The following is a 13,144-nucleotide window of genomic DNA, read 5'->3' as shown; positions in this document are numbered from 1 at the left end:
TTCGGCCCATTTTCTATAAATGCTGCACTAAACTCCCATTGTTTGTCCGAGTCAAACGAAGATTTGAATGCCATACTGTATTCAGTTTAAAATGCCTTTCGATTTTATTTACAATGTTTCCAATTCTTAGAATTGGTTCATTTACCCCATGTGTACATATTTCAATGCCCTTCCATGAAACCTTTAATATGCAAGTCACCTTTAAAATTGCTTTAGTCACTTTATACAAAGTCAAAACATTGCCTGATTTTCTAATTTTTTCTACCTGAATTAACAATATAATCTATTTATTTAACTTTCATTTTGTAAACAATGCTGTATATTTCCCAGAAATACAAATTGGCTTTGTGTGTTAAACATTCTCAATTTCTTAACAAATAGATGACAGATTATTGTTTTCCCCAAAACATCACATAAAATAGTTTTTGTTTTGTAAAGTCTTTGCATTTCAATATTCTAATCTTTGAATCGCAGACGAAATTGACTTTTAAATTGTTTACGTAAACTTCTTTACACGGAAATCCTATAGCACATTTCGTATTCCATCACACATTAAAGTAAGGGTCCGTCTAAAAGCAATATCGATATCAATGGCACAATTATCTCTTTGTTTTTTTTTTTGTTTAGAACAATGGCTGTCTGTGTATCTGCTCAACTCAGCAATGGTTGGCGTTGTCAGTAACAGAATCCAGTTTGGTCGTTAAAAATTGATTGATTTCCCTTCTGTGTTCTTTGCATGTACGCAGAGTAATAAACGTAAATCAATGTCCTCTGAAACGACGCACTCACACACACGTCCAATAACAGGAAACAGGAGACAGTGCCTTCTTCCTTAGCTTCCGCATGTCATTTTGGAATTACCGTTATGGATGTGTTGGTATCAACTCTGAGTCATGTGACAGCTTGTTGTTATACAAATACAAACACACCGTCACACTCTGCCCTCTCATACACTCTTTCCATATACATATTGTTCATTTTACTGGTCTTCATATCTTACAGCACTTTGGTTTTCAGAACACACACACACAAAAGAAATAAAGACAAATATACCCAGCTGTTGAACAGAATAACCTGTCAGTTGAAGTAGTTGAAAAGCAAAAGAAACAGACAACAATGTTGAACAAAAAATGTTGAAAAACAACAACAAAAAACTGAAACACACCAAAACACTCGAGGAGCAACTGAACATTTGTTTGTATTTGTTCAATAACTGGTCGAGAGCCTATTTCAAAGGAATAAAAGTTCACTTCACAAGTTACAACACCTAGAATTCTAAAGAAAAATGCTGATGTAAATTGTATACAAAATATTTGGAGCGTAAAGATGTTGGAAAGCAAAAATCCGTTGATAATGGTTACAAAAAATTGAATAAAAGTTTATATTTTTAAAAAAAGACATTGAGAAATTCTTAAAGACTACACGATATTGTGGATTTGTTTCTGCTGAATGGTTTACATTCTGACGAATATTTCAAAACGTTAAACTGAATTGAAAAATTCTTAAATTCTGCTTAAAGTCTTCTATCTGTCATATGATGGTTCAGCTCTATAATTCAATCGAAGGGCCTGTAATTTGTACTTCAAATTTTAAGACAATGCTAAATATATTAGACACACAACTATGTTGTCAGGGTATTATAGCTTTGTGCAGCCCCAAGAGTTTGTTACGCCGCAAAATATTGATCCTAGACCCACCATTAAGTATACCGATCGTCATATCTGAGTCGATCTAGACATGTGTGTCCGTCCGTCTGTCCATTATATTTTGTAAACACGATACAGGCCACAGTTATAGACCAATCTTCACGAAATTTTGCATGTAGGATGGGTTCTGGCCAATGAAGACCCCTATTGTTTTTGTTTAAAGATCGGTTAATATCTAGGGATGAAATGGACAAAATACTTAATTTTTATCGGTTTTTTTCTGGTCGCTCCAGAGGCCACAATTATGACCCAAACATCGCGAGTTTTTACGTAGAGAACGGGGTCGGACCTGCTTGATAAGGATCGGTCAATATATAGCGGGTCAAATCGACCCGACTTGTAAAAAATTATAAAATTTGTATTCTATAGCGTATAGATTTACCCCTGAAGGACCAAGACCCGAGAAGTCGATAGTATATCTAAGGGCAGTGGTTGATCTTTAAATTGATACCAATTATATGGCCGTATGTACTCAGATGTGGGAGTTACACTTATATATTTACAGGTGCTTATGTATTCAGATATTATTTAGTAACCCTTTAGCACACTAGAGGGCGGAAATATAGCGCTGATCGCTTTAAAACGTTCCATGAGGTTGCAGTTATGGTCAAAGATAACACCTACAATTTTCGGGGATGATCAGATAATAATATTGTGATGAAGTGGACCGAAAACAGAATTTTTTGTGTTTTTTTCGAGTCGATCTATAGGCCACAATTATAAGCCGAACATAACAACACAACGCACGGTGAAGGGACAAGTAATTAAAAGGGCTGTACTGAATATTAGAAAATATGTCACTGTAAGGGAGAGGTGCTGTGGACCGGGCAAGAGCTTGCAAATATCACGAAATATTGCTCAGGCTCGCATTAAATATCCGCAGAAAGTTAGAGTTCCGTGGTAGTTGTGTGGCATATCGTATGGTCGGTCCCGTCCGACTATACTAATCCGCTCACTGGTTCTATATAAAAACTTCCATTTTAATTTTTAAATTTTCATAAATAAATTTTCACAATTTCTTTTCAGATTACAGTATTATATGCCGAAATTTAAAAAAAAGGGACGTCGGAAAGAGTTTTAATGGTATACGAATATGCACCATGAGTCTAAATACTTCCAATGTAATATACTGTGATAAAAGTTTTGATGATTTCCACACAAAGTAAGTATAGAAATATCCATTGTAAATAGCTCAAGTAATACTAATTTCAAGTAGAAACGATAGATGTAATAGACCAAAAAGAATAGCTTTCGTTTGCCTACAGCCACATGTTGTATATCAAAATATCGACCAAACGAGCCTTAAATGGGCACTTTAATGGGCGCTATATATGTACCAATTTAGTATTTCTCATATCCGGCCTATTCTCTTAATAGAAACCAGTTCAAAATTCGGATGGGAACGAGAATATGATATATTTCACCATTTTGGGTCCATACAAGAGATGCTCGTATGTAGGGGAGACTGGGGCACCTTCGGCAATCGCGTTTTCGATATGAAGCACTCACCGTACATCACTAGTTTCGATACATAGGTATCGAATATCGAAAGAAATAACTGACACAAAGTTTGAAATTTCTAGCTAATAAGCTTATATAGATACATGGGTTTTTGTATTTTTATAGATGTTTCTGTAATATTTCAATTCCATTTCGTAAGTATTTCGTGTATAAAACTTTTTAATTTTTTAAGACAATATTATTAAAAAGTGGTTAACTACGATGTGTATTATTATAGAAATATTTAAAAATATAATGTTTTTACAAAACTGATCGAAAAAATGAAAAAAAAAACTATAAAAAGGACATTCGGGGTACATTCGGCGTTTTAAAGTGGGCACATTCGTCCATATACAGATTGTGCAATATTATTTCCTTAAATTTTTTTTGAGTTTGTCTTTAAGACTAATCTTTTAATATGGTTCGAAATTGCATATATAAGATCAAACGTACTTGTATTGACGAAAATGCGATAGAAAACTCCTATTTCTGATGGTGTGTGCGACCTTGAGATGTAAACGTCCGCCGCAAGAAAATAAAGTCCTATAATTCAAACATTGTGTGGCGTATTAAAACCAAATAGAGCCTTTAGAGGATCAGAATTTCAAACAGACTGATAGCGATGACAATTACCCGGCTATGACTATGGTGGGGCAAATTCGGCGAATTTGACTTTTTTTACAAAACTGTAAAATTTTTTAACTAATACTATTTTTTTATATCTTGGTACTATTTTTTACTATTGGTACTATTTTTTATAATTAAGTGTCCGAGGACAATAATCAGCCACAAATATTTGGAGTCTGGTACATCATTTATATAAAATCGGAGAAAACTATATATGGGAGCTATATCTTAATCTGAAACGATTTTCACTAAACTTGGAATACGTCAAAATTTACGAAATTCAGTACACTGTGCAAAATTGTATCTCCATCGGACAAACACTGGTAGTTTGGTCCACCATTTACATAATATCGTACGAAGCTATATATGGGAACTATATCTAGATCTGAACTGATTTCAACAAAACTTCGCAATACAACTCAGTCAGTACGCTGTGCAAAATCTTGTCTCTATAGAAAAAATATTGGGAGTATATGATTAAGAGTATATCTATTTCTGAACCCATTGCAATAAAGCTTCGCATATATTAATCTGGACCTAATTTAGTACTGTGCAAAATGTTGTCTGAATCGGATAAATATTGGAAGTTTGGTTCATCATTTACAAAAAATCGGAAGAAACTATAGGAGCTATATCTAATTTTGGGCCGATTTCAACAAAACTTCAATCTTGATCTTATTTAGTACGCTGCGCAAAATGATGGGAGTTTAATGTACTATTTACATGAAATCGGACGAAAATATATAGGAGAGCTATATCTAAATCTGAACCGATTTTCTTCAATTTCAATTGGGTTCGTCCTTGGAGAAATAAGTGGCATGTGCCAAATTTCATCCAATTCGGATCATAAATGCGACCTGCACTTTGCTTACATCTTAACATAGACAGACGACAAACGGACGGACATGCATAGATCGACACAGAAAGTGATTATATGTATAGTTTCAAAAGTAATCATGTGTCTATCTCGTTCACTTTTGCCAGTTACAGCCATATGCAGAAAGGTCACAGCTTCTATTTCTTTCACTTGCAAATTTTCGGGATCAATCTCTCCCAAAGTGAACAATTACGCCAGAAGATTTTGAATTTTTGTAATTTTAGACACAAAAGCCTTTGTTCCCTTGACCCCTAATCATGATCCCAACATGCATTCTCATTATTTGGTCTGATGCCTTTTCCATTTCAAAAATTTGTGATGTTCGGCTTTTAATTCCCTCTCTATAGCGACTAGAAAAACATATAAACTAAATATTATCAGATAATCATGGAAAACTATAGTTATCATCCTTGACCATAACCGGAGCTTCATTTCTATCAAACTATAACACCTGACAAAAATTAATTATCATCTATATCAGTATAACGCAAAAAAAAAAACAACGAAAGTCGAACGAAACCAAGGAAACTTCGCCATAGTTTATTTGAAGGTGACTTCAAAGAGCTTCTCTTACAATTCGCTTGACTTGAAAATTGGCTATAGCACAGCCTTCTTATATATTAAGTGGAATTTGCTCATGTTGAGTTAAGACGAAATAGAATACAGAGTTGGCAAATATGTAAATGATTCGTGCTAGTTGGAATCCTTTAGAATTTGTTGAATATTTCAAATGCCATAGATTCGACAATGAATTCAATGTTAACAACAATTTTTCTTTGCCATTCAACATTACCAGCATTTCAATATTTTGCTTCCAGGTTATATTTTCAGTTGTATCATTCCGCGAATATTTTGCATACAACATTCAATTCCAGCCAACAAATGAAATGTTTGAAATTAATTGGTATGGTAGCTATTGCCGGAATTTCCATGGAAACTTTTACGTATTCAAACGAGTTTAACAAGAAATTAAATTGGCTCACGACGTGACGCGCTTTAAAAAAAGACAAACAAAAACAATTAATTTTATAAAATTGTAATATTGCTTGTATGTAAGTGGTTGCGTCTCAAAAAATGGGCAACATTTTCACCATAAGTTTGAGATAAAATATATGTCATCCTTCCATTTAGAACACCTCAAAATATTGGCCGATTCTTTTGGTTCATATTTGAAGTTATTCATTTAAGTTGTTCTATAAAAATGTTCCGAGGAATAAGCTGGAGTGCATATTAAATTTGTCGGTTGCAACACCTCAAAATATTCTCCGGAGACCCCATAAAGTATATATAAATTGGATACTTTCATTGCTACAATTCCTAGGATGTTAACCGAAATGGCTATAACTAAGTATTTAAAATTCGAATTAGTCCTAATTTGGCTCTCCTTTTATTTTAAATGGTTCTACCAAAAATTCATAGCCCGCCATTTATAAAGTTCTCGAACGATTACTGGTATTTTAAATACCAACATAATGGAGGATATTAAAAGTTCACCATGGCCGAATTTAGATACGTTTTTACTTATACTTATATAGCTTATTATCGACAGGGTGATATTGGGTTGTATACCAAGTGTTAGTTGATATGTTAATTCCCTTCATCCCCAATACTTGCCTATATTGTATATACCATGGGAATTTTCATGAAATACCATATTAGAAGGCTTTATTGTTCAAGATGCACTACCATGAATTCATTTTGACTTAACAATGGTGGTTTTATAATTAAAAACTATATCACAGTACAATGAAATGCCAGTGAAAATTATAATTGTTATGCTGCATAATTATTCTTCTCGATACAAAACACATAGTTTCTCAATACAAAGAAATTTTAATTCATAATGAAGATTTTTTATTATTAGAACAGCATTGTTACTTTAGAATATCTACTTAACACCTACGTAGTCCAAAAAAGCAATTCAAAAAGAATTCAAAGTATGAACAGTAATAATGTTCAAAAAATCCATAAAACCCATTATTTGCAGTGCAAAACAGCCAGTAGGGTTGTGATGTTTCCCTTCTTCTTTTCTTGTTCATATAACCTTGTACCAATCTGTTGCACAGGGTATTATATCCTTGTGATGTTTGCATCACTCTTCATGATGCACTTGAAATTACTATTTGAATCGATTAATGTGTGTCCGTCCATCTATCCATGTAGTTTAGGCACAAAATGAATACCATTGAAATGTGTGAAAAGAATATTTTAATGTCATGTAAACAATTTACATCAGCAGCAATAATAAATCTCTACGTATACGAATCATATAATATAAAGGGTAACATGCAAACACGCCAGAACGTCGCTGTGGATTTAAACCTTTCGAAAACAAAGTCGGGAATTTCATGTGGTCACTATTTCATTGGAAATTGCTTCACCTAGTTGCAACAAGTAACTAGTAAGGCAAATTCAAAAGTTTGACGGGGCCGACGATATGATGCCCTTCACCACTATGGGTATATTAAACAGATCCTTACAGACGTTGCATTTTTAAAGGACCATTAACATGAAATTGAATGAATTAAAATAGGTAATCTTTATCTAAATGAGAATCAACTTAGATCAATCAATAAACATGCATTTCGTTTGTTGCAATTAAAGCAAATATCAATCGGACACCCATTGCATATTTTGAGCCCAATTAACACGAATGTCAATCTGATAAACATGAGGAGTTTGGTGCATCATTTACTTAAAATCGGACGAAAATATATATGGAAGCTATATTCAAATATGAACCGAATTCAACGAAAATTGTCAGAGGTAAGGTTATACTAATTTCAGTACGTTTTATTTCTATCGGCCATATTTTGGGTCCTTGGTTAATAATTAACTTGAAATTGGACGAAAATATATATGGGAGCACACTAATTTCAGTACGGTGTGCAAAATTTTCTAACAATCGGCCTAACTTTGGGTCTTTGGTGAACCACTTACTTAAACTCGGACGAAAATAAATATATATGAGCTATATCGAAATCTGAACCGATTTCAATAAAACTTGGCACACGTTGGGTTACCGTAACTTCAGTACATTGTGCAAAATTTTGTCCGAATCGGCATAGCTTTGGGACTTTGGTGCACCACTTACTTAAAATCGGACGAATATAATTGGGAGCTATATCTAAATCTGAACCGAATTTTCACAATTTCAATAGTGTTCGTTCTTGGGCCAACAATGATCTGTGCCAAATTTCATCTAATTCGGAGCTTTGGGACTATATGGGACTATAATAAAACGAAGATCAATATTGATATTATACCCTTGGTACAGGGTATTATGTCTTTGTGCATATATTTGTAACAGGCAAAAGGAAACGAGATAGACACATGGTCCCATTGAGAATATGCCTAGAATCACTTTCTGAGTCGATTTATGCGTGTTCGTCTGTCCGTCCGTCCGGACAGACCGTCCATGCATTTTTGTGAAAAAAGTACAGGTCGCATTTTTGATCCGATTTGGATGAAATTTGGCACGTATCTCTTATTTGGCCCAAGGACGAACCCTATTGAAATTGGAGAAAATCGGTTAAGATTTAGATATAGCTCCCATATATAGTTTCGTCCGATTTAATGTAAACGGTCCCTATATATCTTTCGGTTTGAACGAAATTTGGCACAGCGTAATGAATTAGATCTATAATGGTGTGTGTCAAGTTTCCTGAAAATCCGTTCAAATTTTGATATAGCTCCCATATATATTTTCGTCCGATTTTAGGCAAATAAAGCAACAAAGTCCCTATATATCTTTCGATTTGCATGAATTTTGACTTTACGTACCGAATTAAGTCTAGAACGATATGTTTTAAATTTCGTAGAAATCGGTTCGGATTTAGTTATAGCACCCATATATTTTTTCGTCCGATTATAGGTAAATATTGCACCAAAGTATGTTTATATCTTTCAATTTGCACGAAATTTGGCATAGTGTACTGAAATAAGTGTAGAACGATGTGTGTTAAGTTTCGGGAAAATCGGCTCTAAATGTACCAGAATGAAATTAAATTTAGCATAGGTTGCAGAAAGACATGAGTATGTTCCTTCGAGGGAACATTGACATGCAATTGTAAGGATACATAAGTATACCCAAAGTGGTGAAGGGTATCATATAGTCGGCCCAGTCCGACTTTACTACTTTCCTTACTGGTTTTGTAGTGAAATTTTACAGTCAATGATAAAGCAATATACAAAATAACATCCAATTGGTTGAAAAACGTGTATAGATATGGTAATACCGTTATGAGAACCCAAAATACCAAAATAAAGCCAATTTGATTCAAAAACGTGTCAAGAGCCCCCATATTGGGGCCTACCATATTATGGGGGGATCCCCTTAACGTGGCTCAATTTTCAACAATGTTGGTTGGAAATTGTGTCCAAAATCCCCTAAATACCGAATACTGGTTGGTACCGTTCTATGGGGACTATTGCGATCTTAGGTCAAGATTAATACTTTTTAGTGCGGATATGTGTTATTCAATGAAAACCCCAAAATACCAAATTACAGGCAATTCGGTTGGTAAACCTGTCCAAAATTCTCGAAATACCAAATATTGGGGAGTGCTGTTATATGGGGGCTACACCAATACGTGGACCGATATATCCCATTTACCATACCAAACATCCCAGGAGTACCAGCAATGTCTGTGCAAAATGTCAGAGCTCTATCTTCAATATCTCTATTGAGATTTCAAAAGTCAGACTGACAGAGAGACATGACTAGATCGACATAGAATTTTGTTCCGATCACGAATATATGTACTTGTGGGGCCTCCGGCGAATATTTCGTTGGAAAACTTGGCTAAGAACATCAACTTACTGAAAATTATATGAGGCCTTTGAATGAGAAGAATAAAGTCAATTCAAGCAAAAAACTTTGGAGTACCAAAAATTGGATCTCGCCCATATTTAAATGGGATCTATGCCAAAAATTTCGACTTGTATGGGTTTAGAAAAGCTTCGAAAAACATAAAGGCACGCAATTCTTAAGGAACCCTTTATATGCAGGCTGTGTTCAAAAACATACTTATGTAGAACACTTACTACCTAAATGGGGAAATGCCGCAAATATGGTGATACGTTCATTCTCAAAAACTGCCCCCATAGGAAATTAAATTGTTTGCATACAATAAGTAAATATCTGCAAATTTTTATACCCTTCACAACTCTGTGGTACAGGGTATTATGTCTTTGTGCATATGTTTGTAACAGGCAAACGGAATCGAGATAGACACTTGGTTCCTTTTGAGAATATGTATAGAATCATTTTCTGAGTCGATTTATGCATGTCCGTCCGACTGTCCGTCCGTCTGTCCGTCCGTCCATGTATTTTTGTGAGCAAAGTACAGATCGCATTTATGATCCTAATTGGATGAAATTTGGCACAGCCCATTGGTTTGGCCCAAGGACGAACCCTATTGAAATTGGAGAAAATCGGTTCAGATTTATTTATAGCTCCCATATATACTTTCGTCCGATTTTAGGTAAATGGTGCACCAAAGTGCCTGAAAATCATTACATTTGCACGAATTTTGGCATAGCGTACTAAATTAAGTCGACAATAATGTGTTGTAAATTTCGGGAAAATCGGTTCAGATTTAGATATACCTCCCATATATAGGTAAATGTTCCACCAAATTACCTGCAAATCTTTTGATTTGCACGAATTTTGGTATAGTGTACTGAATTAAGTCTAGAATGATGTGTGTTAAGTTTCGTGAAAATCGGTTCAGATTTAGATATAGCTCCCATATATAGTTTCGTACGATTTTATGTAAATGGTGCCCCGAAGTCCTTATATAGCTTTCGATTTAAACGAAATTTTGCATAGGGTAATGAATTAGGTCAAGAATGAAGTGTTATAAGTTTCGTGAAAATCGGTTCAGGTTGAGATTATGCTCCCATATACAGTTTCGTCCGATTTTATGTAAATGGTGGACCAAAGTCTGTATATATCTATCGATTTGCACGAAATTTGGCATAGGGTAATGAATTAGGTCAAGAGTGAAGTGTTCTGATTTAGTTATAGCTCCCATATATATTTTAGTCCTATTTAATGTAAATTGATTGACACAACGTACTGAAATTTGCATTCCGACGACGTCTGTTAGGATACATATGTTGAATATATCCAAAGTGGTGAAAAGTATCATATAGTCGGCGCAGTCCAACCAGCCAAACATAGTATAGAATATAGATCCCCATTTTTGTATACCTCCATATAATGGTGCCCTCACATGTTTGGTATATTGGGGTGTGTTGGACACGTTTTCAAACCTAATTGGCAGTAATTTGTATTTTGTCGATCCCTGTTTCGGATAAGGTCCCATTAGTCGGTATTTTTGAGATTTTGGTATAATTTTGCATCCAAATTGATTATAACTTTGAAGAAATTATTTTTCGTTTTTCGGTGGGTGAACATGATAACCCTAAAATGAAGTATCTTTTGATAATTCCATATTCGGAATTTAACCTGAAGATTTGGCTGTACCCTGTTTGGACATAACCCCCATACCAACATTTATAGCTACAGTGGTGTTGTGAATAAAAATACCTGTTTGATCTACATCAAATGGTCTAAAAAAATATTTTAAGTAGTTAAAGTGGGCATTTCAAACTCGACCGTACGAACATAAAACCACTAAAGCATAGAGCGAGTAAAAAGCTCTATGCTTTAGTGGTTAACGCCGATAATAAACATTGAAATAAGAATTATTCTACGCTTTCTAGGAATAACAAAAAGAAAACTCACTCGTAATGCTGTACAATTATAGCTTCCAATTAACTTTTTTTATTTGTTGCTGTAACAAGTTTCACAACTTTTTGAAGGCGTTTCGAGCTATCACAAGGCGTCTGTCAAGTATTTTATGTAAATATTTGTGTTTGAGTTCTTTTTATTTGTTTGTTGTCGTTTTTTTTACTTTTGTTTGTCATCAATGGAAAATTTGTTGAACAAACAACCAATTGTCATGCCGTTGGCAACATTCAACATGTGGCATTTGTTTCTATTTGAATTTATGTAAATTTTTTTCAATTTCCCCCTTCTGCTACTCAACTGTTTTTGTCTTTATGCTCCGTGTATTTTCAGCTACAAACATGTACACGGACATCTTTCGGTGGTTGTCTGCCTGCTGGGCACCATGGCCAATACGCTCAACATAATGGTATTATCGCGACGTGAAATGCGCACACCCACCAATGCCATTCTAACCGGCCTGGCCGTGGCTGATTTAGCCGTTATGCTCGAATATCTGCCCTATGCCATTCATGATTACATTCTATCCGAATACTGGACACGAGAACAACAGCTGAACTATCCTTGGGCATGTTACATCAAATTCCATGCCATCTATGCTCAGGTATTGCACACCATTTCCATTTGGTTGACGGTAATGTTGGCCGTGTGGCGTTATATAGCGGTTACCTATCCGCAAGTGTCTCGCGAATGGTGCGGCATGACTAATACTGTGATTTCAATATTGCTGGCCTATGTTATATGTGGATTGGTGGTCACACCCTGGCTGTACTTAGTCAGTTCGGTGGCACAATTCGAGGAGGTGGTAACCGAAAACAATAAAGTGCTCTATTCAAGGCCATTGAGTGAATACATCCTAAAGTACCAGACCAAACATGATTATGCGAATTTCTCTAAGCTCAGCACTTTAAATGCCACTGGCGCTGTGCAGAGCAGCAGCAGCAACAGCACCAACAACAACAACGACAGCGACACCGACATGATGATGACGACGGCAAACAATGCCTCATTATTGCAGCATCAACATCACAATATAACAGTCTATCGTCTGTATCACAGCGACATGGCACTGCAGAACAACACCCTGCGTTTGGGCACCCTGCTCGTCTATTCGGTGCTGATAAAACTGATACCGTGCATAGCACTCACGGTACTCTCGTTGCGTCTAATAACCGCCCTCTTGGAGGTGAAAAGACGCCGACAAATGTTACACAGTCAATTGCTAAAGGCCGAGGAGAAATCTTCACAATCGAATGCAAGTCAGACAATGCCGGCGGGTGTGGGCGGAAGTGGCATGGCTGGTGGGTCGAACACAGTCGTTGCTGGTACCTCGCCCCTCGTCGATGCCAACCAAATGGCCATGAACTCAACACTGATGATACGGAAAAAAATCGATAAAGCGAAACAAACGGATCGCACAACGCAAATGCTGTTAGCGGTGTTAATGTTGTTCCTTATCACCGAATTGCCCCAGGGCATAATGGGTCTGCTCAATACGATATTGGGTGAGGCGTTCTTTATGCAGTGCTATCTGAAATTGAGTAAGTATTTGCGGGCATACTCTAAAACACGCGCTGACACACACGCACATACATAACCTATAATTGGGAACAAATAAATCATTTGTTGTTAGTGTCAGGGACAACATGTAATTAATGTGTCAAACAACATTTATGA

General features: G+C 35.6%; 1 protein-coding gene across 1 annotated transcript; it reads left to right on the top strand.

The window, feature by feature from the left end:
* Positions 1 to 2,796: 2,796 nt before the first annotated feature.
* On the top strand, positions 2,797 to 13,008 carry LOC133337278 (G-protein coupled receptor dmsr-1-like; the record flags this gene model as incomplete). The annotated part of the gene is made up of 2 exons (XM_061545516.1): positions 2,797 to 2,868; positions 11,801 to 13,008. Coding segments are annotated over exons 1-2 (1,270 nt in total), but the record flags the coding sequence as incomplete, so codon positions are not given.
* Positions 13,009 to 13,144: the final 136 nt, after the last annotated feature.

This window comes from Musca vetustissima, unplaced genomic scaffold, assembly GCF_032173495.1.
Source record: "Musca vetustissima isolate MV318-11 ecotype Yass unplaced genomic scaffold, APGP_CSIRO_Mvet_v1 utg52240, whole genome shotgun sequence".
Taxonomy (NCBI): domain Eukaryota; kingdom Metazoa; phylum Arthropoda; class Insecta; order Diptera; family Muscidae; genus Musca; species Musca vetustissima.
This window is presented reverse-complemented; position numbering and strand designations above follow the sequence as displayed.